At 43.0% G+C, this 27,086-nt stretch overlaps 6 protein-coding genes across 6 annotated transcripts; 5 read left to right on the top strand and 1 right to left on the bottom strand.

Moving 5' to 3' along the window:
- The first annotated feature begins 1,256 nt into the window (after positions 1-1,256).
- LOC108142536 (ketohexokinase) lies at positions 1,257-2,769 on the top strand. The gene has a single exon (XM_017266462.2). It carries the CDS (start codon positions 1,635-1,637, stop codon positions 2,550-2,552), a length of 918 nt encoding a protein of 305 aa, XP_017121951.1. The 5' UTR covers positions 1,257-1,634; the 3' UTR covers positions 2,553-2,769.
- A 50-nt stretch (positions 2,770-2,819) lies between these two features.
- On the bottom strand, positions 2,820-15,381 carry LOC108142533 (tuberin). The gene is made up of 15 exons (XM_017266459.2): positions 15,186-15,381; positions 14,982-15,112; positions 14,668-14,919; positions 14,467-14,603; positions 14,230-14,404; positions 10,314-10,520; positions 9,341-10,252; positions 7,914-8,526; positions 7,053-7,252; positions 6,736-6,992; positions 4,059-6,156; positions 3,854-3,997; positions 3,427-3,597; positions 3,272-3,367; positions 2,820-3,210 (listed from the first exon to the last, which is right to left on the bottom strand). The coding sequence occupies exons 1-15, from the start codon at positions 15,238-15,240 to the stop codon at positions 3,088-3,090; spliced, it is 5,571 nt and encodes a 1,856-aa protein (XP_017121948.1). The 5' UTR covers positions 15,241-15,381; the 3' UTR covers positions 2,820-3,087.
- LOC108142534 (ketohexokinase) lies at positions 11,026-12,257 on the top strand. The gene has a single exon (XM_017266460.2). It carries the CDS (start codon positions 11,098-11,100, stop codon positions 12,205-12,207), a length of 1,110 nt encoding a protein of 369 aa, XP_017121949.1. The 5' UTR covers positions 11,026-11,097; the 3' UTR covers positions 12,208-12,257.
- On the top strand, positions 12,644-14,027 carry LOC108142535 (peritrophin-48). The gene is made up of 2 exons (XM_017266461.1): positions 12,644-12,754; positions 12,820-14,027. Exons 1-2 carry the CDS (start codon positions 12,748-12,750, stop codon positions 13,863-13,865), a joined length of 1,053 nt encoding a protein of 350 aa, XP_017121950.1. The 5' UTR covers positions 12,644-12,747; the 3' UTR covers positions 13,866-14,027.
- A 3,873-nt stretch (positions 15,382-19,254) lies between the features above and the next one.
- Positions 19,255-23,318, top strand: LOC108142853 (phospholipase B1, membrane-associated). The gene is made up of 4 exons (XM_017266921.2): positions 19,255-19,480; positions 20,450-20,650; positions 21,560-22,357; positions 22,880-23,318. The coding sequence occupies exons 2-4, from the start codon at positions 20,462-20,464 to the stop codon at positions 23,153-23,155; spliced, it is 1,263 nt and encodes a 420-aa protein (XP_017122410.1). The 5' UTR covers positions 19,255-19,480; positions 20,450-20,461; the 3' UTR covers positions 23,156-23,318.
- A 2,758-nt stretch (positions 23,319-26,076) lies between these two features.
- On the top strand, positions 26,077-26,683 carry LOC108142328. The gene is made up of 2 exons (XM_017266082.1): positions 26,077-26,142; positions 26,278-26,683. The coding sequence occupies exons 1-2, from the start codon at positions 26,085-26,087 to the stop codon at positions 26,598-26,600; spliced, it is 381 nt and encodes a 126-aa protein (XP_017121571.1). The 5' UTR covers positions 26,077-26,084; the 3' UTR covers positions 26,601-26,683.
- The last annotated feature ends 403 nt before the right edge of the window (positions 26,684-27,086 follow it).

Below are 27,086 nucleotides of genomic sequence, written 5' to 3'. Positions count from 1 at the left end.
GCCATGTTTTACCTAGATTTGCAAACAAATTAAATGAACATTTAATTTGTAGCTACTGGCCTGACAGACAGACAGACAGACAGACAGACAGTCATGGGGCATCAATCCCGCCTCCCGGGTGACAGCTTTTTGCCGCTGACTGTGCTGAGCTGACTGTTGCGGTTGACGAAGCTGCCACATGCGTCTGGTATTCTATGCTATTTGTGTCTAGTCAGGACATTTGCCGTGGCATCCTTTCATTTGTGCCCCGTCATGCTGCACGGTTGTGTCATTGAGGCACGACTCACTTTCGTTGGTATGTGGCTAAAACAACCTAGATAAATTGTTCTTATTTGCATTGAAAGCTGCGCCAGAAACTACGAAATTTTTAAGACAAACATGCTTTTAATTGAAAAAGTTATAATTTTCCTTTAAGGCATATTCATTTTTCACTCAAAAAGGGTTTCATAGAAAACTTATGATTGCTTAAATTAGTTGCGCTTTTTTTGATAAATAGTTATTTCCGATGTTAGTATTAAAACAAAATTGTGATAAAAACTTTTGTTAAAGGTATTTAAGCCTATTGGTAATACAAATTTTTTACTAAGATGATTATTAAATTATTACCTTAAAAGTATCAAAATAAAGTTTGTGTGTTTAGGACTTTTCGATATAGAAATGAAACTAAAAATTATAAGGGTTATATTATTTAGGATTGGTTAAGTACTTGTACTTTGTGCCGAAATGGTTAAATCAATCGCGTTAATTAAATTCTTTGTTTGATAAATGCTATTCCACCTAATGGTTACTCTCCATGTTAATAGGTCAACCAAATAAAAGTTGTCATAGGAACTAAACTATTAATACATCAATTTTAAACTATTGGGTTTAAAAAAATATTTTTTAATAAAACCTCGAAAGTATAAAAATTAAACTTATGTGTCTTAAAAATAGGTCCTTAGACAAAAGTTTTAGACTCTTCAATATAGAAATGAAACTAAAAAGTATAGGGTATTTATTTTTCTATTAACTTGGTAAAAACTTGTTTCCTAAATTTGAAATGCAATGCTTTTACTTCTCCGGTCAAAAATATATCATTTTCTGTTATGCGTATACGTAGAATACAATCATTCCTGGTCAAGATAGACCTTATATTAAATTAGTTTTATTAAAGTTGTTTCTTATTTTCTAACGTTATATTTTATAAGTAATATAATATTATATCGGTTCCGAATATCGGTCACACTACTTTGGAGAGCGTACCAAAGAGCGCGATCAACGGCTGAGGCGTTACTTAATTCTCAATCGGTCGCAGCTCTCTCTCTATATGCGATAAGAAAAGTTAAAAACAAAAACAGCTGTAACACCCGATCGACAGTAAATACTATTAGCAGGTAAAAATCGACATTTTGATTAGATTGAGCTGAGAAACTAGAGCAAACTAAGGCAGGCTGCAGCAAACCTATTCAAATTTTCAAATAACAATACTTAATCTAATTATTGCTAGATTGTAAGGAAAATAGGTCAGCTTGTAATTTGGATTTGATTGAGTTCAAAGAGAGTAATTGGTACCCATAAAATCTAATAAAATCTAGCAGCTAATAAACCTTTAAGTGTGTAGGATATAATATAAGAACAAATATAAGTTGGCAGAGATGAGCCAAGTGAAATCCGTACTTTGCGTGGGCTGCACGGTGATCGACTTTGTGACCATCTGTGGCAGTTATCCCAAGGAGGACACCGATCGACGATGTCTGGATGGCTTCTGGCAACGTGGCGGGAATGCCTCCAATGTGAGCACTGTTCTCCGGGTGCTTGGCTCCAGGGTGGACTTCTTCGGAATGCTCAGCAGATCGGATGCGTTTCGTGTGCTGCTCGAGGATCTGCGAAGACGGGAAATCGGCATTAAGAATTGCCCTCAGACGGACAGGGATCCGCCCTTCTCGTCGGTCATTTTGGCGCAGGATGCCGGCACCCGCACTATTATCCACTGCAACAAGGACTATCCGCAGACCACCTGGGAGGACTTCAGCAAGATCGATCTCTCTCCGTATGCATGGGTGCACTTCGAGGCGCGCAACACGCCGCACACCTTGAAAATGATGCAGAGCATCCGGGATCACAGCGAAAGAACCGGACAACGCATCCTCATCTCGTTGGACTTGGAAACGCGGTACGAACAGAACCGGGAACTGTGTGCACCTTGCGACTATGTGGTCTTCTCCAAGGAGCTGGCCGCCCAGTTGGGTTGGCAGACGCCGCGGCAAACGTGTGAGGAATTGGCGGCCCGCCTAACCGGAAGCGGTCCCAAGCCGACCTTCATATGCCCTTGGGGCAGTGCCGGCGCCGGAGCACTGGATGCCAATGGGAACTACCACGAGTTGGCTTCCTACAAGCAGCAGAAAGTGGTGGACACGCTGGGTGCCGGAGACAGCTTTATGGCCGGATTCATTCACGCCACTCTCGAGGGTCAAAGAAGTCTATCGGATGCTGTGGACTTTGCCAACCGAGTGGCCAGCCACAAGATCACCGGATTCGGCTACGATCACATTGCACAACTTAGCTTAAGCTAAAACTAAACTTAATTCTATCTGAGATTATTTGCTTAACACTCTTTGGAAGAATTTATTAACTTAAAAACACCAGTGACGTAAAAAATATGTTTGTTTTAGCATTTGTAAGCGCATTACTCAACAAATATTATTAATTTTTAGCAGAGTCTAATATATATTTTTGTTACTTAACATAAGGAAATTGTGTTACAAATTGTTTAATAAACATTAAGAACATTTTTAGAAAGTTGCTTGTAACGTCGGCAAAGTAGTGAAAAAGGCAGTCAGTTTGGAAATGAACAGCGCTTATGTATTCTCACAAATTTTATAAACTTGTCAAATTCATTATGGTTATTATATTATAATTATGTTCGTGATTATTGGTAAGGCAGAGACTTGTGTTCTTGGTCTGCTGGTGCTCGACATTATCAAATCTTCCGCTCTGCCAGTAAGTTAGGTAATATCCAAATCGGAAATCAAGAGGAGTCATGGCAGGATGAGTCTGCAGGTCCCCTGCTCTTTCGTGGTTGTTCAGTTCGGAGCCTCTCATTGTTGTCTACGTAAATTTGATGAAGTCACCCCGTTGGTCCTCCATATCCGAGCCAATGGCCGAGGCATTAATCCCAATGCCGCTCGATGCACTTCCGGATTTTTGTTGACTGTTCAGTCCCTCAAGAAGCTGTTTAGTGATATGTTTAATAGGATATTCTATGTTTATTATAAAAAAACTGTGTACCCACCTTCGATCTCAGGCGCTTGAGTTTGCGCAATCGTTCTAGCCAATTCGAAGCATAAGGATGCTTTTTCTGCACACTTTGGTAGACTAGCGAGGCGAGCTGCAAGGTATGGCTCTTATTAGTTTGGTTACATATTTCCAACTCTAAACTCTACTCACATTGGCATGCAGGGCCATCTGACGAGCCAGCAGAGGAGCACTGCGATCCGAGACTATTCGGTGCTCCGCATGGCACACGAACTTCGATATCTCCGATCGGGCCTTCACATACACCCTGTTCGAGTTGAGTTCGAGTGGCTCCACGATCACGCAGGCATAGTTGAATTGGCCCTGAAATTTAATAAATTGAATTAAATGTTTTTTTAAATGGTAAACACTTGTATACATGCAATAAATTGTATGAAAACTATATACTATAAAGTAGATAAGAATAGATCTTGAATTTAAAATAAATAATATATTAATCTGATAAAAGAACTTTGAAATGTTTTAGTTCCTTAAACGTTTAATTGCCATTAGTCATTATGACTACATGTAATGGAAATAATTGTATTGTAATTGTAGCAGACTGATGATGGCTACTTACGGATATTGTGTTCAGATTGTATTCCTCGCCGCTCTCGTTGTAGATGATCTTCACAAAGTCGTTGCCAATGTGGCTCTTCTTCTCGTTGCAGTTGGGATCATCCTGCAGATTGGTGGGCATCAGCGTGGCCACATGGAAAGTAACCTACCAAAGGCCATCGGGGTTAGCAAGAATCAAACCAAACTCAAGAGGAGTTACAGCTCACCTGCAGTATGTCGTCCTTCCAGATATAGGCGAACTTGCCATCGGCCCCGTTCCTGTCCAGCATGATGAACAGGTTGTTCTGCTCCGCTTCCTTCAGGCTGACCAGTGTTCCGATGTTGCGGAGGAACTCCACGTACCTCGGACTGCCGTGCGAATTGCGCAAGATCTCCACCTCGTTGTTGCACTGCCCCTGGCCCACATACAGCACGCCGATCTTGTGCGTCTCGAACGGCGGCACCAGGTCGATCAGGGTGACGGCACTGTTGTTCTCCGGCCCCACCTTCAGTGGCTCATCGGTCACGCCCAGCTGGCCGGTGCTGTAGAGCTGCAGGAACATGAAGCTGGGATTCATGCACAGCTTGGTGTTTATGGGCGGCTTGGCGGGCCCAAAGTTCCGGAAACTGCTGGCCGGCGGCGGACGTGCATTGCCGTTGTTCACCTCCCGCACCACCGAAATGGTTTTCGAGCGTCCTCGCATCATGTCGCCGTTGCCATTGTTCCCGTTGTCGTAGTCCGAGGTGATCACGCCCACATTGGCACCATTACTCCCGCTGCTGCTGGACTTGGCCAGTGCACCGGGCTGCGGGACAGAGGTGCCGCCAAAGCTGGTCATCCTGCCCGTTGCCAGCAGGGGCGGCTGCCCCGGCGAGAGCGGCGGTTTGCCCAGCTTGAGGGTGGATCCGGCTGCCTGCAGGGTGCCGCCGGCAGCCACATGGCTGCTTACATCGTCCGCCGAGTGCTGTTTGGGCGGCAGGGTGCCAGCTTCCGGATGCAGGGCCAAAACAGCAGGCTGTGAGGGCGGCGTGGAGCCGGCTATCTCCTCCGGAATGGCCTCGCAGCTCACGCGCATATCCTTGGTGCTGTACTGCACACTCTTCTTCTTCAGCGTTAGCATGGACTGCGGCTCCTCGGCGGTGGCTTTCACCGGCTCCTGGGACAGCGGCATCGGTTTGTTGGTGAGGAACGACTGCCGCCAGCTGGAGCTCATCTCCGGGCTAGAGTTCACCCGGCGCACCGGGTTCCGGGCCCGACTCTGGGCATCCTCGAAGGCCAACGAGTCGTCATCTGCCTCGCCATCACTCACACTCCCGCAGAGAGCCGCCTCCTTGCCCCGCTTTCCGGTTGAAACGCGTGGAATGGGTATGGCAGCTGCTGCTCCACTGCTGGATGCATTTCCATTGCCATTTCCGCTGCCATTGCCATTGCCATTGCCATTCCCGTTTCCATTCCCATTGCCTCCGCCAACCGAGTGAATCTCCTCCTGACGCTGGAGAGCTCGAGCCTTGGCCACCATCCGGCTGCGCAGAGCACTGGCCTGTGGCGCGGCAGCTGGATTGGCACTGACCTCCGGCTCGGGTTCTGGATCGACGAGAGGATGTGGCGGCACCTGGATGGCATTGTCCGGGCCAAACACTCCGCCATGGGCAGTGGGCAGAAAGAGGGAGACCACATTGTTGAACGGCAGATCCTGGCCAAAGCAATCGTTGGTGATGGGGTTCTGAATCCGGGTTATCCACGAGATGTTGCCCGTGGGCCGGCGGATGAGGATCTCCGCCCAGCCAGTGCAGGCGCGCACGCAAACCGGCTGCTGCACCACGGATCCCGACGACGGACTCATGCTCACGGACGACTGCGACAAGGAGTTGCCCAGCAGCGAGGTGTTGCTGCCGGTGTGCGGACCCTCGCCCAGGCCACTGCCCAATGCCTCGGGATTGGAGCCACGGCGCGACAATGCGTCCAGCGAGGCAGTCGAACTGTTGGAGATCTGCCGATGCGGATGGCCACCCGTGGCCGCCGAGTTCGAGGAGGAGGAGGAGGTCAGCTCCGTGCTGCCCGCCGAATCGTTGCCACTGCTGTGCTGCAGGCTCACCTTCGTGTAGCGTCTCTCCCGCTCCGGCGAGAGTGGAGCAGCCGCATCGCTGAGGCTCTTCGAGTTCAGGCTAATGCTGGGCGTCTTGCCCAGCTGGGCACATCGCTCGCAGAGGCCGCTGCGCGTGGGCGCCGACGGGCAGCCGGAGGTGGTGATCGTCACCAGGTTGTGGCCCACCAGCCAGGTCTGCGAGACGCCATCCTTTAGCAGAAACTCCGCGGCCGGAAGACTGCAAAGCGAGAGACATTAGCACAAAGTTAAAGTTAGATTTGAACAATATGGAAAGCTAAATTCGAATCTCCCGACTATTAGATACCCTCTACTCAGCTAACCAATTTTAAAGTTAATTAGACACCAGAAAATAATCTAATTTTAGGTGCCGCCATCTACCAAATATTTTTAATAATGCCAATAACTTCTGAAACAATAGTTCGATTTGGAAGACGTTAGTATGTGTCAATAATTATTGACCAAATAAACATATTAAGTTTAATAACTGGGATCTACCATTTCTCAGAGAGGCACCACAGACGTTTGTGATTTGTGGGCCACTTTAAAAAGAAACTTGCGCTGCTTAGTTATAATTGGAAACTGCATATTAAATCCCAAATCTCTAGCTTTTCTAGTTTCCGAGAACTCGACATTCATACGGACAAACAAACGGACAGACAGACGGACATGGCTGGGTTAACCTGTTACATACATTTCAACCATTATCAAATAAAGACTGTTTCTCTACGAGCAACGGGGATAAAAATATAATGAAAAAGTTTCGTAAAGATTTAAATTCCAGCCAGAGATCACCCACCGTTTGGGCATCGACGGACAGGGCGAGTAGGTGTGGCGGGCCAGGAAGTCAAAGCAGGTCTCTGCCAACTCGGCGTGGAAGGTCCGCAGGCCGTTGTTCATCTGCGGCCGCATCTCTAGGTCGTTCCAGGCATTGGCATTGTTGCGACTGCCGCGCTCCGTGAGACTGGTGCTCCGTTTCCGGTTGGACGAGTCCTCGTTCAGGGAGTTCAGGTTGACAATGTCGCTGGACAGCATCTTGGCATTCGACTGAATCGACTAGAATTGTACAGATTCAGTTAGTCCATGTCCAGTAATAAATAGGTTTCGCATACTTACGCTCTTTATATAGGACACACAGTTCTTGCGCAGCTCCAGCTTGCACTTGAGGAACCACCCGGCGATGACGTGGTGGGCCAGGGAAACTGTGTAGTGATCGTAGCGATGCGGTTTTGTATACGGAAGCGTGATGGCAAACACGTACATGTTGTGCATCAAAGTGAAGTTTGCAAACAGATGCTTGGACAAATGGATAAGCACTAACAGAAACAGAGAAACAATATTAATTTGTTATTAAAAAAGGGGGTTTAAATTTGAAAGATTAAATTGGGCATTGGGCATAATTGGGCATTTCTTTTTAAGAAGTCCAAAGTATTATGTGAAGTAAATAGCAGACTTAGCACACTTACGACTAACATTTTTTGACTATGCATTAAAATATAATTTAATTAACTTCATTTAGTGCCGTGCAAGATTGGTTTCATAGTTTCCTCGCTCAACGAAATAACTCTTTTTAAAAAGACTAACAAAAACTCAAAAAAGAAAGAGTTAGCTTATTGTTCTAAAGAATTCGCGGTTTTTGCTTTGACTTTTGATCCAATCGGATATTTCTTTCTATTACTTCTGTGAGAATCGTTCTTTGCGTTTCGGTGTTTGTTTATCCATGAGCCATTGGAGTCATGAGTCATAGAAGACATAGGAATCACGAGCTAATCCGTTATAGATCATATCAAGTAAATCTTGTTTGTTGTCCATGACCTGACCAATTTGAATGAAAAATATTTCCAACATAATTTATTGGAATCCTTTTTCTTTGATGTGAGTCAAAAGGCCCTTTGACTGCTCTAACGCAGTGTTTTGAGCTCTACTTATATATTATATATATTATATTATATACTACTTCCTCTTAGATATACTCACACGAAAGAAATTCCAGAACCGGAGTGGCCAGCGCATTGGTGTCCGACATCTTGCTCATCTGCAACAGGACGTCCGGCAGCTTGCGCATGAGGGCCTCCGGCATCTCCAGAATCAGAATGGTCATGGTGTTGATGCAGACGCTGGCAATGCCAGTGAGCACCCGCGAGTTGAGGGCCGTGATGATGCCGTAGTGCTGCTGCGGCTGCAGGCTTTCGTGGTAGATGACCAGCGAGGCGACGGCCGGAAGGACGAGGGCGTGGAACTCGTCAGAGGGACGCTTGAACTTGTTGTTGCTGACCAAGTTGATCTTGAGCAGCGAGTTGGCCAGCTCCTCGATGTCGTTGCCCTGGACGAGCGCCTTGTTCTGCAGCACCTTGGGCAGCTCCCTGATGACCAGCTGAAACACCTGGTAGTCGGTGTCGTGCTCCAGGCACCGCACTATCAGCTTGCACATTCGCCGAATCGAGATGGCAGTGGTGTGTGGCTGCGCCAGCAGCGGTGAATCAATGCCCAAATAGTGGCTGAACTTGACCACCTCGTTGCTGCCCTCGGCTATCGGATAGCCGATATGGAACGAGCCATTGGCTCTCGCCTTCAGCAACCAGGCAAATATCTAGAGGGGCGAATAATGAGGCATTAATTTATGGTAAGACAAGTTGGGGTTTGAATTGGAACTATAAATGTTTGTAATATTAATCATAAACTCGACAGGAACACAAAAATCAAGCTTTAGAAAAACACTACGAACCAATTGTAGTTTTTCATGGTAATTAGTTGCTCTTCAGTCAAATTTCCATACAGACTTATGCTCTATCAGCCAAGGTTCGGCTTAGAATGCGGAATTTGGATATACTATATGGCGACATTTTAGTTATGTAGCACATAAATAGTAAATGGAATTACCTATTGTACTGCACCACCGAATTTGTAAAAAAGAGTCCCCGGTTTGAAATTTCAGATTTTACCCAATTTCTCCAATTTCTAAAATATATATCTTCAATGGAAACAATTTTAATATCTTTTGGAATCAACAGTTTACACGGGGACAACACTTTTTAATTTCGGTTTAATAAGTATTCATAAGAATATTAAGTTGGATTTCTTATAGCACTAAAATAACTACTTTTGAATATTAAATACTATGTACTATTTTTTTCCAATTTTAAAAAAGTTATGACACCGTTTTTTTATTGCCTATTTTCAATGCAAAAATCGGCAATTATTACATGTTCGTTTTTAAAACGGATATCAAAAATCTAAAGCCTACATCTTAACATAATTTCATGAAAATAAAATACAGGTCAAAACATAAATTTTAGAATATTGCTATGATTGAGCGCCCAATTACCATGGAAAAGTACAATTGTTTTTTTTTAATTTTTTTTAGCTGTGTACCTTTTTTTATTTAAGTAAACAATAGTACTCACTTTGTGGCGCACAACGCTGGTGTGCTCGAAAATCTTGGGTCGGTCGTAGTGCAGTTCCAGGTGATCCATCAGAATGTTGAATATTTTGAGGGCATGCACCGCTGGCAGGCGGTGCAATTTGATGGCGAACACCTTGACCAAACCATCGACGGCGGCAATGATGTCCGCGATCTCCGACTCATTGCTGACCAGGCCCACTGCCACGTCGGGAAGGGAGGCGTCGCCAGACGATCCATGGCGGGTGTGCTCGAAGGGACGATTGATGAGCGCCTCCAGGATGTCCAGGATGTCCATGCAGCGCTTCGTGTCGCAGTGGGTGGCAAAGTTGGACAGGGCACGGGCCACTGCCACGCGCACCTGGACACTTGGCTCCTGGTGGATCTGCGACAGGTGCACCAGCACGACGCGGCTTAGGATCTCCTCCTCGTAGCAGGCGCGATTCTGATCCATGATTCGCACCAGGGCCTCGATTGTCTTGATGCGCACGCTCACATTGGACATGCGGTAGTACCGGCGGACGAACTGGGCCAAGACCTGGAGCCACTCTGGCCGCGTGGCCGTCACTCGACGGGATCGGTACTCGATGAGGGCGAGCACGGAGGCCTCCGGCCGACGGTCCGCCACTCGCTCGATGAGATCGTAGATACGCTCGACATTGCCCAGAATCTGGGATCTGTCCGTCTGCAGCAGCTTTTCGATGCAGTCGATGTTCTCGTGGAAATTGATCTGCAGATGATGCAGGCGATCCTTGTTTATGTTCGTCGCCTCGTAGTACTCGATGTTGCTAACGATGGAGGACATTATGTCGCAGATGCGGTCCCAAATGATCTCCGAAAGCTGCCGCTTGTTGATCACCATGCGAACGCTGAGGATCACCTCGAACGTAACGATCACCTGACGACTGTCCAGTGCCTAGGATCATAAAACTTTGTATTCTCATGGTTCAAGGTTCAATCGATGATTGCATGCATACCCGCAGGAAGGCTGTCAGCACATTCGTTGCATAGGTCATGGGTGAAACCTGGAAAATAATGTTGGATCCAAAGATGTTCATGTTCAGGTGGAACACAGCGCCACGCAAGAGGTGCGCGTCATCGTAGAGAGCCGGGTCATTGAGGATGCTGCACATCATCTTCATGGAATGGTAGCCCAGCTGGGTGCCCAACAGATTCTTCATTATCTGAAAATGGGGGGAAAGTTTAAATGTTTAAATGTCTTAGTTAGTTTAAAGAGATCTACTAAGAATTTTGGAGATTTACTAACACGGTCTATTCAAGTCATCTAATCACTATATTCACGTGTTTGGTTGTGTTTTAATAAAAAAATGACCTTACTCTAAAGTTCCTCACAAAGATCCGGATTGGCTATTTGGTGAAACGTGCATGTACGTTGATAAATGCATAAAGTCACGTCTCAGATTTATTTCAAGTCTATGCCTAACTTGGCATACAGATAATAACATTTTAAACTTATATTTCTATAATTTAAACTAAACTTAGTTCCAAGTAAACTAAATTAAAATTGGCAACTTAAGAAGGGTAAAATCTTCGATCTAATCGAACAAACGGTAAAGAATATTAGATACCATAGGACATAAAAACCCATATACTAAACAATTAATCAAGTTGATACTGGGATTTCCCCCCCACAAATTACTTGGTTAGCATGTTTTTAGAAGCTCTATTTTAGTTTCTTAGAAATTTCAATCAGTTCACAAGCACATTTGGAAGGTGTCAAAATTCAGAAGTCCCCATGAAATGAAGAGACAAATCGTTAAGGAGTTCATAACCGTGAAGAAGGTGCGCCACCTGCCGCCGGAGCCACCGCCACCGCCGCCGCCGCCAAAGCGGCACGTACTCGCCGTTGGCTCGTGCACGCTGGACATGATCACCATCGTGGACATGCCACTCACCCCTGGCCAGGTGCAGCGCACCAAGGAGGGTAGCTGGCGACGTGGCGGTCCCGCCGCCAACATCTGCACCGTGTGGCGTCGCCTGGGCATGGAGTGCGAGTTCCTGGGCGTCTTGAGCAAGGTGCGGGCATTCGAGAGCCTCCTGTCCGGATTCCAGTCGCAGGGCATCGACATCTCGCACTGCCCACTGACGAATCACCGTCCTGCCCACCGCAGCATCATTGTCCAGCGGAACGAGGACGCACGCATCATCCTGGAGTTCTCCAGCGCCGACCAGGAGCTAACCTACCAGCAGTTCGTGGGCGCCGTCGACTATCAGAAGTACTCGTGGATGCACTTCGAGGGTCGCAATCCCGTCGAGATGCAGCGCATGATCCTCAAGGTGCGCGACTTCAACGAGCGTTGCCCCGAATCGCGGATCATGCTCTCCGTGGACCTGGACAACCTGCGGCCGGCCACCATGCTGATGGCCAGTCTGGTGGACTATGTCTTTGCCCGCAAGACGATGATGCGCACGTACGCTTTCATGAACGGACGCGAGGTCGTTTGGGCGCTCAGGGATGAAATGCGTTCGGCGCGGGCCCAGTGGGAGAAGTCGCAGCCCCGGAAGATGCCCTACCTGCCGCCCGATCCGCCGGCCGACGAGAAGTGTCGTGGTGCGCCCCTGGATACACCCATTGTCATATACAACAACTACATGCTGGGCGCCAGTTGCCTAATGGCCGACGACACCTATTTCAAGGTGGGCTCCCATATCCCAGATAAAATCGTGGACGTCAACTCCGTGAATGACACATTCTCCGCTGCCGTGATCTATGCCCTGCACAAGGTCAAGATGCGATTGCGGGATGCCCTCGAGTACGGCACCCGGGCATCGGCGCTCAAACTGACCGCGAACGGATTCGATGTGATGCGCTGCATGCCCAAGGATCTCATCGGTTGTTATTATGCTTAGAACAATCATGTGACATCACCACATAAATGAATTTGTTTCTACACTAAAAAGTTCGTATTAATCGTATTATTTTTGAAGGGGTTCAGGGTCATAAACCATTGGCGAACCACAAGTGGAAAACTTCGGAGTAAGGTCAGCTGAAGGAAACTGGGTCAGCGCCCTTAATAAGATACCATCCGTATCTTAAAGACCTTGAAATAGCATTTTCTCCCTAACAAGAATTCACTGACTCAATGATCACTTATTATTTGGGTTCTAGGGCTAATCATCGTCATCATCAGCCGAAACATGTTGCGAGATAAGAGGCGCTGAAGTCAGCAGAGCCACCGATAATTGGTGGAAATATCGAGCCAGATAAAGCATTGAGCAGAATACTCATTAGTATTAATAAACAAATGTCGGAGCAATCTCCGCCAGCGATTGCCAAATGAGAAAACGATCTGATGGATCCCTCGCAAAGGCGAGGACATAAAAGTCGAAGTCACTTCCAATCAACACCGCATTCGACGGATTCACTTAATAAACGCACATCGAACGGCAATGGAGAGTGAGTAGGGGAACAGAACAAACAGATGGCTTCAGTTTAATCAAAAGACTTCCGGGTGTTTCCAGGTCGCCTACTGGCTTTTTCACTGCTCTTAAGCACCGCCGCATGGGTAACAGCGCATGCAGATATAGCCTCCATCTGCAGGAATTCCGATGCCTGGCGAACGCTGCCCGATGGGAACCACTGCCAAAGGTTCTATGTCTGCACTGGCGACGAGGAGCTGCCCTTCCAGGAGTTCAACTGTCCGGCGGAGTATCATTTCAGCAAGAAGCTGAGTATATGTGTGCCCGGAGCCTGCTCTAATGGTTCCTTATTTTGCGGAACAACGAACAGTGTGGAGCGGATAGCAAACGATTGCTTGCGATACAGACATTGCCTGCAGGGAGGAGCCTACACCGTGGCCAAGTGTTCGGCCGGAAACTACTTTGATCCCGGTCGCAAGGCCTGCCTGCCCGTGGCCATAACAGCTGGCCATCAGTGCAGCTGTGTGCTGCCGGATAATGCCACACTGGCCAATCCGAGCGATTGCGAGACCTATTTCCGCTGCCATTCGGGACATGCTGAGCTGGTGCAGTGCCCATCGGGGGATTACTTCGATGAGCGAGTGGGCAGCTGCCTTCCGGATCACACGGGCATCTGCCTGGAGAAGCCCACAATGCCACCGACGCTGACGGTTCAGGCCCTCGCCATGAACGAGTGCATCCGGACGGGCAGTCGATTGGCTCCGCACAGCCGTGATTGCCAGCGATATTTCGTGTGTGCCAGGAAACGGGTGCTGGAGATGCGCTGTCCCCGGGGTCAGTACTTCGATGCAGTGCAGCGGTACTGCAGTCTGGATCTGAGGAACCAATGCCAGGTACAGGAGGAGAAAAAGGACCAAGAGCCGGAGAAACTGGAGCAGCAGCTGGAGAAACTGGAGCAGCAGCCGGAAAAAGAGGTTGTGGCAACGCAAGTGACAAATACGGTCAAAAAAGAGGTGCAGAAGCAGGTTCTGATCGAGAAGGAAAAGATGGAGAAGGAACCCCAAGAAAGTTATGAAGTGAATGCCAAACAGCCACTGGAGGCAGTTGGCAACTACGACAAATTCTCGTCCAAGTTCATTTCATTTTAAACTGTTCATATTAAGCGACTAATCAATGAAATAAAACCATATCTAACCTCTACCATTTATGGAGTAAGCTAGATAGATACATTTTTTACCAAAATCTATTTGGCTTACAATATATCCTGAAATTTAATTCAGGAATAAATATTCTTCGAGCATACAAAATGATCTATTGGAATTTTACTCTGATTGGAGTCACATTTACATTTAAGCGACCAATTTAATACATTGTTTTTAAATAATAGTCTAACCAATAAGTAAATCACATCAATAACAGTCAATGTGGGTAACATTGGCAGATTCTTTTAACCAATATATCTTTATAATTATATGCTTTATACCATATCAAAAGTATGACTTCAAAACTCACCTTGAATGAGGACGGGCAATAGGGGGCATAATTAACAGTCCGGCACAGGGTGGTGATGCACTGCGGCAGCGGCTCGCTGGGGAAGATGGTGTACCCGATGACCATCTCGAGAATTGTCAGGCACTGCAGTCCGATTTCGTTGACGGTGACGCTGCAGCTCAGGTCGCAGGCGTTCCTGGGTAAAGAGTAAACGAGGCTTAGACAACATTCATGTGTGCTGGAGATAGCGTCACCCACTGCACGATGCCGACCAAGATGTCCTTGTCCAGATGGGCGGCATTGAACTTGATCAGGTTGACCAGCATGTCAAGATAGGGGCTGAGCAGATTGGCCTCCGTGATAGCTGGGATCCAGAGCAGCATGAACTTGCCAATCTGTAAGAGCAGCGCAGAATGGCGATGCAGAAGTTGGCCCAGCTTTGATCAATGGAGGACTTACTTTCTCCTCGAAGTTGGTGATGTCCTTCCCGTTGTCGGTGAGTGTGTCGAGCAGCTCGAGCAGGTGGCGCAGATCCTCGCGTGCCTCGTGGTTCTGGATGACCAGGAAGAACTTCTCCCGCATGATGGTCAGGTTCTTGTACTGTGTGTGAATGAGCCGCTTATAGAAGCTCAGGGCGATCTGGCGCGTTTCGGCCGGCTTGTTGGGCACGATGAGATCGCTGGTGAGATTGAACAGAATGGTGATGGCGGTCTGCAATGGAGGCGCTATAAGTAAGGCAACATTCACATCGAACCAAAACCGACTGAACGCACCTCGTCCAGATTGAAGTTGTGCAGCTGCATGTCGCCCAGCTCCTTCAGCATCCTGCAGCGCTGGGCCACCGGCTGCTCCGGTCGCAATTCCCTCTCGAACTCCGGCCGCAAGGTCCGCTCGCCCACGTAACCTGTGAATCGTGAATGCGCCACTTGAAATCTCTTGACCAGGAGGGTCAAGCTCCCCAGATGATTTTTTGTTACCTGCCGGCAGCGATTTGAGGAAGAGCTTGAACTTGGACTTGTCCTTGGAGCTCATGGTGGTGGGTCCTTGCAAGGGGCGGTGGTCGGTGGAGCAGTGGCGGTGAGAGTGCAGGTGCAACCAGTAATTCCTAGCCTAGGTCCTAATAACAATTTATACACAGCACAGAACAGAGGAAATCAGAGCAAAACAGCTGGCCCTAGAGGTGGCCCACTAGCCAGCGATGGCACGTGCCGTGGTATCGATGCCTCATGGCGCTGCTGTTATCGATACTATCAATATATCAAAAGCCCGCCAAATTTAAATAAAATGCAATTTTAATTCTAAATCAGAAGTGGGAATAAAATTGTAATTTCAATGAATGTAGTCTATACTTCGGAGTATATTTTTATTTCATTGAGTAATTCAAAAGTCTCAGAAGTGGAAATCAACCAAATTTAAGAAAACATTATTTTTTAGAAAATAGCTTTGGAACTGCAAAGAGTGGGTTTTAAAATGCCAATATCAACAGGATTCTACTCTATTTAATTTCCCTTCTGGAATTAAGTCGTACTTTTGCGACAAGTATTAAGTTTAGAAGTACCAACGCATCAAAGTTTTTTGGGAAACTTTTATCTCTTCTGGTTAACTCATCCAGTTTTGCATCCTTTTCTTTGAGCTTGACTGCATCTAATTTATCTTGGGACTCTAACATAGCAATTTGCACGTTTTTCTCTATTAGATTGTGCTTTCTCATTCAGTTCAGTTAGTTTTTCTTCGGATAATTAATTAAATAAACATCTATTTTTTAATATAAGCCAATCCAGAATTGCAATTGGAAACAGATATATTTGGGTTATCCGTTAAGCTCTGAACGAGTTTGAAATCTCAGTGCCTAGTTTTTTTGAAAGCGATCGATCGGCTTGAATTCTCTAATTCCCCCTAATATAGCTTTCTTTCTCGATTTGCCTTTATTTTATTTTATTTTATTATTTCAGTATCCTAGCGCTAACAGTACTAGTTCTTTAATGCGCAAGTGACATTGATTACATTGTTTCTTTTATTATCTCTTTTAAAAATTTTATTATATTTTAATAAATTATGAACTTTATTATTCCTTGTTTATTTTCAATTTTAAAGAGCTGTTTAAACTCATTATTAAGTTGTGAATAAAATGTGATGTTAAGCTCTAACTTCAAAGCGAATAGTAATTTGAAAAGTGATCTAATTACTGGAAAATTAGGATAATCCAGGCAGAAAATTACAATGCTATAGGCCATTGTCGAAAACGCAGAGACAAATCCCCCAAATTGAGTGATATCAGGTGCGAAGCTCTTGTGGGTTTATCGCCGGCAGACACTTGGATCGTATCATCCTCCAAAGTGACGTCTAGTACACCATATATAAGTTAGAGCGTTCTCCGGGCTGTCTGCCTACGTCATAAATCAGCCAAGAAGCTGACTTGACTTGATGTGGCTGTATTTTGTTGTGCTTTGACGGTTCCTTCGTGTCGATTGGGCTCGTTGATTTATAACAAGTTGCTGCTGCTTCTTCTCCGGATTCGCTGTTTGGCTTTAATTGCTTCTGGCCGTTAGGTCTGTATTGATACAAGGTTAGTCAATTGCACTAGGCACATGGGCACAGGGTCTTGTATAGGAAGTGTTATTTGCGACTTTGGATCATTGGTTCCCTGCCAATGCAAATGTCAATTAATCGCTGTGTTCTTTTATGGCCCTGCCTCCCGGCTATTAAAAACTCTGCCCATTTGCCAATTAGCGTCCATAAACCAAAGTCTGAGCTCTTCTATTTATATCGAGGGCCTGATTTTATCCCGGTCCGCAAGGCCCAATGACTGGCTAGTTAGAACGGCGATCGCGATTTCCACGCATGACAGGTGTAATAGCCGCCAATCTGTGTCTGGAGACTATTTTTATCGGCCCAACGAAAGTGAACATCACATTTATAGCCTCGCAGTCGCGGCTTCAACCGGTATGTGTTTGAGTCTGAGTCCGAGTCTGAGTCTGAGTCTGAGTATGAGTCTCTGACAGCCCATATATATTTTGTACTTTTGTTCTGTTTCGCCAGTCTCGCATATGCGATTATTGTGGCTTTGTTATACCCTTGCAGAGGGTATTATAATTTCAGTCAGAAGTTTGCAACGCAGTGAAGGAGACATCTCCGACCCTATAAAGTATATATATTCTTGATCAGCATCACTAGGCGAGTCGATCTAGCCATGTCCGTCTGTCCGTCCGTCTGTCCGTCTGTCCGTCCGTTTATATGCAAACTAGTCTCTCAGTTTTAAAGCTATCTGCATGAAACTTTCCCAAAAGTTGTCTTTCTATTGCAGGTAGTATATAAGTCGGAACGAGCCGGATCGGACGACTATAGCATATAGCTCCCATAGGAACAATCGGAAAAATAAAGGAAAAAAAATTATAACTTTGCTGTTTTTTAATTTTATGTTTAGTTCTTCGACATTTAGTAATGGTTAAATATTTCCGATTTACGGTTTAAATTTCATCAAAATCGGACGACTATAGCATATAGCTCCCATAGGAACAATCGGAAAAATAAATGAAAACAAGAAAGAAAGCAAACTTCGGCAAGCCGAAGTTCATATACCCTTGCAGCTATTGCAAGAATTAAACATTTTTGAAAACATTAAAATTATGATTTACTTTCGTATATGTTTAAAAACATTGAAGCTATGATGATTTGCAGCTCAATTATTTGATAGTTATTTTATATATTTTTATTATTTTTAAGGGAGCTATATGATATAGACGACCGATTTTGATAAAATTTAAACCATAATTCTGAAATATTTAACCATTGCTATATGTCGAAGAACTAAACATAAAATTAAAAAACAGAAAAGTTATAATTTTTTTCATTTATTTTTCCGATTGTTCCTATGAGAGCTATATGATATAGTCGTCCGACTTTGATGAAATTTAAACCGTAAATCGGAAATATTTAACCATTACTAAATGTCGAAGAACAAAACAAAAAAAAAAAAAGAAAAAGTTATAATTTTTTTCATTTATTTTTCCGATTGTTCCTATGGGAGCTATATGCTATAGTCGTCCGATTTTGATGAAATTTAAACCGTAAATCGGAAATATTTAACCATTACTAAATGTCGAAGAACTAAACAAAAAATTAAAAAACAGCAAAGTTATAATTTTTTTCATTTATTTTTCCGATTGTTCCTATGGGAGCTATATGCTATAGTCGTCCGATCCGGCTCGTTCCGACTTATATACTACCTGCAATAGAAAGACAACTTTTGGGAAAGTTTCATGCAGATAGCTTTAAAACTGAGAGACTAGTTTGCATATAAACGGACGGACAGACGGACAGACGGACAGACGGACAGACGGACAGACGGACAGACGGACGGACAGACGGACATGGCTAGATCGACTCGCCTAGTGATGCTGATCAAGAATATATATACTTTATAGGGTCGGAGATGTCTCCTTCACTGCGTTGCAAACTTCTGACTGAAATTATAATACCCTCTGCAAGGGTATAAAAAATTATAACTTTTCTGTTTTTTAATGTTTTGTTTACTTCTTCGACATTTAGTAATGGTTAAATATTTCCGATTTACGGTTTAAATTTTATCAAAATCGGACGACTATAGCATATAACTCCCATAGGAACAATCGGAGAAATAAATGAAAAATAATTATAACTTTTCTGTTTTTTAATTTTTTGTTTAGTTCTTCGACATATGGCAATGTTTAATTATTTCAGAATTATGGTTTAAATTTTATCAAAATCGGACGTCTATATCATATAGCTCCCATAGAACTAATAAAAATATATAAAATAACTATCTAATAATTGAGCTGCAAATCATCATAGCTTCACTGTTTTTCAGTATATACTGAAGTAAATCATAATTTAAATGTTTTCAAAAGTATTTAATTCATGCAATAGCTGCAAGGGTATATGAACTTCGGCTTGCCGAAGTTTGCTTTCTTTCTTGTTTTTAGTTGTATTCCGATTTATTCTATGCGTAGTCGTCGACCGCTGCCCGCTGGGACTCCACTCCACGTATAAAATCAGCATAATCGGAAATTCTACCCAACAGTTGGTTCTAAGCCATCGACGGAGCCGGTCGCTCAATGCGCTTTCGGTCTGGAATGAAATAGTTGATCGGTGCGCAATTTTCTACGCCCTTCGACCTCAAGTAATTGTGCAGTTCATGTGTGAAAATAGCAAATTTGCAAGATTTACCCACTGAAAGTGAAGTGATATAATATCATACTCCGTTCTTCGCATCTACATAAGTATACATAAGAAGGTATGATTTCGCGTTGTTCTATTTATCCGTGTTCGCTTCCTAAGTCTTTTGTTTCGTGCGGCGCTGAAAAAAAAAGCAAATTCGCTTGGCTGAATGAAATCGAAATTTAAATCAATCTTTATCACAACTGGATTTGGCACGCTCTCTAGATGTCTTATATGTTTAGCGCCGCTTCGGTTTCCCTCTTCCTCGAAAACTTCCGCATGCAGTCCAGTATAATTTGGATAGAGCTAACCATTTTCGGCAACTTTGTGAACTGAACAATTTTTTGCCATTTTAATGAACGACTTAAGAGCTGTATGCATAAGATATGGTGTTGATTTAAATCTGAACAAGCTGTAGTAATAAATAATGAAACAAGTGGAATAACTTTCAAAAGCAATTAAACCAAGTTGGTCTCTTCTTATTTTGTTAATAATTGTGTTAAATAGGAATAGATTTTATCATTTTAATATCAGCAATAAATTAAATAAATTAATCTGTCTAGCGACGATTTGTAAGCCTAAAGTAATTTAGCAAAAAACTTGATGTGTATATATAATTTCAGAGTTTAGCAAGGAATTAATTGTTCATAAAATCAATTCCATTATAATTCCAAAAATTTAGTTTCAACGCAATGCGGAGGTATTTCATCAAAACACAATTCTCACCTCTCCAAATTGATTAGTCATTTGGCTCCGACAGCGATAAATTAGCATAATATGGTCAATATTATTTAATGCTAAAATGTTAAAATTAGTCGTCGCCATGCCGACGAAGCCAAAACAAAAGCCAAAAACAGCCAAAGGTGAATAAACTGAAGAGGCCTGAGCTCGGCTTCTGTGTAAGCTGTCTTGGCCAAGCTCTTGGGCTACTGAAACTGGTTCAAAGTCGAGGACGTCATCAACGAAACCGAAAGTGTGGACAGGGCGGGCCCTCAGACCTGGTTAAGACTTTACATGGCTCTCATTACCTTATCTCTCGCCTCAGCCGCTGTTCGAGATGTCATCGAATCGCCTGATTATCTTTGGCCTGCTCTTCCTGGTCACTTTCGGCCACGTGACGTCACAGCGGACGTCACTGGATGTGGCTCTGAAGAACGTCTACCGACCACTGCGACTCCTGGGCCTGGCCTTCACCGGTAGATCTGGCGACGATCCACAAAACGTGCAGCGCGTGCAAATCGCAGGGGTAAGTCCAGCGGATAATGCAATCATTGATCCGGATTCGATTGATCAGCATTTCCCTTCCACACGGAATCGAGGCCTCATTCGAAATGCGGCCAATGTACTGTTATTTCATTTTAATTGATCAGTTGGATGGGCCATTAATACGTGAAGTGACACATCGTTCATTAAAAGAAAGTATTATAAGTAAAGGGTTTATTTTTAAAATAATAAAAGCCATTTAACTATTTGATCTAAGTTATTTGAAACCATTTAAATCTTAAATTGATAAACAAAATTTTATTTTATTTATGTTTTTTTTTTGGAAGTTTTAGCGGTTTGGTTAAATATGCTTTCCTAATTTCTTATATGACCTATATAGTAATGTTTATTTTAACGATACTTTTATCATAGTCATTTTCGTTTTATATGTTTGTTAGATAAGCTAAAACATTTCAAATATACAAATTAAAAAAAAGTTAGGCTAACAAATTTCTTACGAAAACTGGTGAAAACAAATTTAAAAAAAATATTCAGTTTTTACATTTTAAATGTACAAATCTAACAAATTAAACAAAAGTGTTGTTTTTCATTTTTAATAAATGAAAAACTCTTTCTTTTGTAATTAAAATTTTTTATAACACCTTGTGAATAGTCCATAAATAAATACGGTTAATAGTAGTTAGTTATCTAATTAAAAGACCACCAATTTTTGAAAGTTACTTTTTGTCTTTGTATAATTATTGAGTAGAATTTAATGCTGTTTACAATTTTCAAGATCTAGAAAGAATATGCCTGTTCACAATGATAGGTGTTTTCTAACTCTGAATTCGTAAATACAGAAATTGAACTTTCTAAGATATTGTTCCATTATTAGCGTGTCATTAAGTCTCTTAATTGTTAATACCAACATTTTAATTTTGTTCTGTGCCAGAAAACGCAAAAGTCGAATCCCCGCACCCGAGCCCTGCTGGAGTTCTGCGATGCGGAGCACGGGCCGGGAAAACGCAGCCAGGAGCGGCCCACCAGTGTGCACCGCCTGCGACCTGGAGACATCGATGTGATTGGGGCGATGGGCGATTCGCTGACCGCCGGGAACGGGATCTTCGCCACGAATCTGCTCCACGTGACCGTGGAGAACAGGGGCGTCGTGTGGTCCATCGGGGGACAGTACGACTGGCGGAAGTACCTCACGCTGCCGAACATCCTCAAGGAGTTCAACCCCAACCTCTACGGATATGCCATTAAGGACGGCATCTCCACGGACCGCTCTTCCCGCTTCGACGTGGCCGAACTGGCCGCCATGTCGCGGGACATGCCGTACATGGCCAAAGTTCTGGTGCGGCGCATGCAGCGGGATCCCAAGGTGAACATGACCACCGACTGGAAGCTGATCACCCTCTTCATCGGCAACAACGACTTCTGCACGGACATCTGCTACTATCCGGAGCCGGAGAAGACGGTCGACTGGCACGAGCGGAACATGCTGAAGACCTACCGCTACCTGCGGGACCATGTGCCTCGCCTAATCCTCAACGTGGTGCCCGCACCCAACCTGCGCTTCCTCACCAACCTCTCCGGACTGCCGCCCATCTGCTACAGTACGCTCCGCTTCGAGTGCCCCTGCCTGGTGGGCAAGGGCAAGGGGCAGCTCGACTATCTGGAGGGCATCATGAAGCGCTGGATAGCCAAGGACTATGAGATTGCCAATAGGGACGAGTTCAACACAGAGGTAGGCGTTATTGATGAAATGATATGTTAGAACTATGTTAATAATCACTCCCTACAATGTTCTATCCACAGTGAGTGCAAGTGGATTGAAAATTGTCAAACTTGAACTTTGATTTATGCATATATTTAAATAATATTTTTTAATTTTTTTGGTATTAGTTTAACATAATGATTTGAATTTTATAGTTAAAATTACAGTTAGAAGACATAATTTATCTATTTAAGATTAATAATTTTTATAATATAAACGGTGTATTTATATACAATTTATACCTTCATTTACATTATTCAGAAACAATTATAAGAAATAATTTTCATAAGATTACAAGATATATACTGTTAAGACCTTAAAAAACCTACCAAGGAGTAGACTGTTATAAAACATCGGGACATTTACTAAGAAATCAGAATAAATTCAGATACCCTGTACAATCCACATACAGATTTATGTAGCCATCCAGATTTATCAGCCTCTTCTTTTCGTTGAGTTCCTACCATTTAAAAGTACTTTCTTCTGTTTCAGACTTTTACGATAAACGTGCAGCCGTTCTCGCAGTTCGAGGACTTTCCGCGCACGCGTTCCGGCCAGACGGACACTCGGTTCTTCTCGGAGGACTGCTTCCATCTCAGCCAGCGAGGACATGCCGCGGCGGCCAACTCCATATGGAACAACATGCTGGAGCTGCCCGGCGAGAAGAGTGGGTTCGCCACCCAGCTCTTTGAAACCTTCCGCTGTCCCAGTGAGCAGCGTCCTTTCATCGTCACCCGGGAGAACAGTCGTCCGGAGTTTGTGATCTGAGACAAAGTCGGGTCTGTTCTCCTCTGTGAATTACCCCCTGTGATATCGCGCCTAAGTCTTTCCAAGTTTGCTATTTGTTTATTTGTAGTTTTAATTAGCCACATGCTAAGTGTAAAGATTCGATGAGAATCAGAAAGTCAAATAAAATGAGATTCTTGAATTACGTGAGTGAATTTTGCATGGCGGGTTTTCATGTTTCTATCGTAACGGTGGGCACGTCAACTTTTTTGGCAGAGTTTTGGATGGCTGTTGACATCGATTACAAGGGATCCATAATAATGAGGCAACATCCCGCCTGAATAGTTATTAATATGCTCAGTTCAAAAAAAAATTCATAAAGTTTCCGTCTATAAACAACGATAAATCTACAATAAATTGGGCCAACTTTTATTTATAATACAAAAAAAAAAAAACAGAATAGAATAAATAATGAAAATTATTTGTTACTTGACGAAACAACTTGTGTTTTGAAATAATAATTGACTCAAAGAGTGTTTAACAAAGAAGTGTCTGAGATCAAAATAGCCTTATTACAAATGGGCTATAAATATACAAGTATTTTATACTGTTGTAAATTTGCCGCGGAAGTTACAAACTCATATCGCCGTATTTTCCTCAACTATACAAATAAAGTGTAAAAAATTTATTACCCATAAAGTGGCAGCTATAAGGTAGTCATGGATATTTAAAAGATCGTTTAACTCAAATATATTGAAAATATAGAAAGGTTTACAGCTAAACATTAATATTTAGAAAAAAAAACTGGCTCTGGTACACAGAAAAAAAAGTGTAAATTATTCATTAAATATTAGTTTAATCCCAAAATAATGGCAGCTCCCAAATAAAGAGATAAACCTAATGAGCATGTTGGAAACGAGACCGTAATAATAATGTTAATTATGAGTTGGCTGTTATTATAATCGCCTTAACAAATCGCTTCTTTTGTGCCTCAAACGGAGTAAATCACTCACCCGTTCGAGTAGAGTTAAAACAAAATTAATAACCCATTAAGTGCCGGCAATAAGGCAGTCATATTTTCTTTAGTACATCTCCCAGCTTGTTAAAAAGTCGCAAATCACCCCGTGATAAGCGATAAGAGCTGCCCCGGTGACACACGACAAACAATCCGTTGATGGGCGCGTCATAAAACCTGTTACAATTTATTTTTCCAGCCAGCGAGGCGCACGCATCAGCGGACATCAATAAAGCCGGACTATAATTGTAGTTTAATTCGGTGGCTGGGTATAAAAAACGAATTGCTCGCCTGAGTAGTACGTGTTTTCGAGCGACAACACAGCTCCGCCTCCAAAATCAACCGCTCAACGGTTTCGCTTGCCGGTGCTAAAATCTAGCAACAAACACTGCCAGTAAATAGCAAAAAAAAAAAAAAATAACAGCCAGGGGACAACATCAATTATCGCATTTATTTCGAGAGCTTATTGCAGCATTTCAAAACCGGCGCATTGTCATTGACTTTGAACTTGAGCCCCGAAACCCCCGCATATCGGTCAGCACATTTTTGGGTCTCCGTCTCCAATTTCTCGGCTTTACACATGCGTTTGTGCGAGGTTTGGTCGACGAGTTTCTCGTATTTTTTCCATTTAAAACACAAGGTTTGAAAACTCCCAAACTGGCTGCTGGTTTTTTGTTGTTTATCCTTTTTACACTTTGAAATCTAATTTTAACTAATTAGTTTCACTGGTTATCGTAAAATACAATAAATAATAAATTTATACATTATTTCTTTAAATAAGTATAATAAAGCTACCTGCCATAAAATGTAGGGTTTCATTTATTAAAAAAATAAAAGTTTTAAATTGCACATGGCAACTTTGTATCAATCTGAACAAACTGGTTAGCATGCAAATTGTATTAATATCGGACGAGTATATCATATAGCTCCCATGGGAAACTAGTATTCAGCAAATACCCTTCATAAAGTTAATATTAAACTAGTAATGGAAAGACAACAATTTAAAATAGCAATATGAATATTTTACATATTGATTCAATGTCCCGTAAACTAAGCAAAACCTGCTAGCATATTTAAATTTGCGTTGCTTCAATTGATTCTCCTCTCGTAAAGATCTAATTTCAATGAAATCAATTAAATGTGGTACTGGTGCCTCATTTTAATGAGTGCTCATGCAAATTGAGCTTTGCTCTGTGGGATGGGTATTGTGCAGTGGAACCCGGACACTGTTTACCAGTCAAGTGCCAATCAACAAATAATGATTAGATTAAGTCACAGGCTGCAAATATCGAAGGTATCAAAGTATTATTACCTGTTTTGCCTACGACTTTTTTGTGTATTATTTAAACTTGCTTGCTTTGCCGCCAACTAAAAAACGTGATCTAATAGCCGAGACGCAATAAAGCAAGGACACACACCGATAAGTTTTCCAGCTATGTCAAGAGTATCGATTGTTTTTAAAATATCAATTGCTTAAATATGATCTCCGATTTTTAGTACACTTATTTCAAATTTGGCGGTAAAGTTTGACAAAGGGTAAATTGGAATTTTGACGAAGTTGTTTTGCTTTGCTTTACGGATTGTAACTTGTAACTTTATTATTTTTTTCAAAATCGCTATTGTACATAACTTTGAATGTTTTTTGTTTGATTTATATTTTTGTATGTATTAGCAGTAAGTATTAGGGGTGGAAAAAACATATATTTTAAATAATATAATAATATTGTTTACAAACAATGAACATGTGATAGCAGTTTTATTCATAAGGTCTTTGGCATAGCACAGTTTAAAAAAAGTGGTTTCAGGTATTTTGGTAATGAAACGAATGGCCGTAACAGGTGAACAAGAAAACAGTTGACAAAGAGTTCTTGAATTTTTCTGCTTACCTCGCACTGTGAATGTTATAAATTGCGATGCACCTTAACCCGAGCTGCGCAATTGCGAAAATTTCAAGCCATGAGAGACGACAATCAACGATCCAAACTCCAAGCAGTGGCAATAGTTTTCTTGTTGGGTAAGGTTTTGTTTTCCTCGAAAAAATCACGGTAAAAACGGTTCAAAATATCTTGTAAACCAAAAAATTAATGAGGACAGAAGAGGAGGTTGCAGTTTCTTTTTTTAAACTAATTAATTAATTTTTTTCTTACAGTTTTACAGCTCTGCCTAGCCCTGCCCTATGGTTCTTCTTCGGGTAATGACATAGACATCGATGGGAACTACCAAAACTCAGCAGGCGGACGACCAGTGGATTATCACACAGTTGTGGGCCACTTCAAGGACTTTTTCATGTACCTGCCCGTCATGATGACCACGCTGAAGGAGACCATGTCCGGATTCCCCAAATTCGCCGAGGGAGTACGCATCCTGACGTCCGGCAAAGGACGAGTCGATGGCGAGGACTGCAAGTGCAGCTCGAATGGACTGACAAGCGGTGAACTTTCGGACATTAACACTAGTAGTCGATTCGGTTGACCCGAATTGGGAGCAGAGTCACCACCACTGTAGATACTGTACATATGCCACACCACTAATAAACTGGAAATCTTTAAAAACAATTATTAAAAATTTCATTTTTTTTTCAGCTGAAGTAATGCTTACAAACAACTTAAGAGCCACTCAGCAGATAGTGAAGTTATCAAATATCTCGCATGAGCAGGAAATAGGCTTCACATTTATATTGGAATTTGAATCCAATATAAGCTTAAAGTACTAGAGTAAACAAAGTTCAGATTCACACAGGTCTTGCAAACAAATTATTTTTTTATATTTTAATGTATGCTTTTAATATGCTTTTAAAAAATCCAAGGAAAATGATTTCTTAAGTTTCTTAATTTCTAACACAAAATGCTTTAGGACTTAATCGGCTTTCAGGTAAAATCATTTCAATATAATATGTAGTTAAGCCGAAAATAAAAGAACATGCAACAATTATTAATTCATAGTCATTAAGCGAAACTA

This window comes from Drosophila elegans, unplaced genomic scaffold (genome assembly GCF_018152505.1).
Source record: "Drosophila elegans isolate 14027-0461.03 unplaced genomic scaffold, ASM1815250v1 contig_208, whole genome shotgun sequence".
Classification (NCBI taxonomy): domain Eukaryota; kingdom Metazoa; phylum Arthropoda; class Insecta; order Diptera; family Drosophilidae; genus Drosophila; species Drosophila elegans.
This window is presented reverse-complemented; position numbering and strand designations above follow the sequence as displayed.

Excerpts from the sequence above, each read along its gene's own strand:
- LOC108142536 (XM_017266462.2), top strand. The coding sequence starts at position 1,635 with ATGAGCCAAGTGAAATCCGTACTTTGCGTGGGCTGCACGGTGATCGAC.
- LOC108142534 (XM_017266460.2), top strand. The coding sequence starts at position 11,098 with ATGAAGAGACAAATCGTTAAGGAGTTCATAACCGTGAAGAAGGTGCGC.
- LOC108142533 (XM_017266459.2), bottom strand. The coding sequence starts at position 15,240 with ATGAGCTCCAAGGACAAGTCCAAGTTCAAGCTCTTCCTCAAATCGCTG. Across the intron at positions 3,998-4,058 it reads GGAAGGACGACATACTGCAG|GTTACTTTCCATGTGGCCAC; the intron begins GTGAGCTGTAAC and ends GGCCTTTGGTAG. Across the intron at positions 3,368-3,426 it reads AGATGGCCCTGCATGCCAAT|CTCGCCTCGCTAGTCTACCA; the intron begins GTGAGTAGAGTT and ends CATACCTTGCAG.
- LOC108142853 (XM_017266921.2), top strand. The coding sequence starts at position 20,462 with ATGTCATCGAATCGCCTGATTATCTTTGGCCTGCTCTTCCTGGTCACT. Across the intron at positions 20,651-21,559 it reads AGCGCGTGCAAATCGCAGGG|AAAACGCAAAAGTCGAATCC; the intron begins GTAAGTCCAGCG and ends GTTCTGTGCCAG. Across the intron at positions 22,358-22,879 it reads GGGACGAGTTCAACACAGAG|ACTTTTACGATAAACGTGCA; the intron begins GTAGGCGTTATT and ends CTTCTGTTTCAG.
- LOC108142328 (XM_017266082.1), top strand. The coding sequence starts at position 26,085 with ATGAGAGACGACAATCAACGATCCAAACTCCAAGCAGTGGCAATAGTT. Across the intron at positions 26,143-26,277 it reads GGCAATAGTTTTCTTGTTGG|TTTTACAGCTCTGCCTAGCC; the intron begins GTAAGGTTTTGT and ends TTTTTCTTACAG.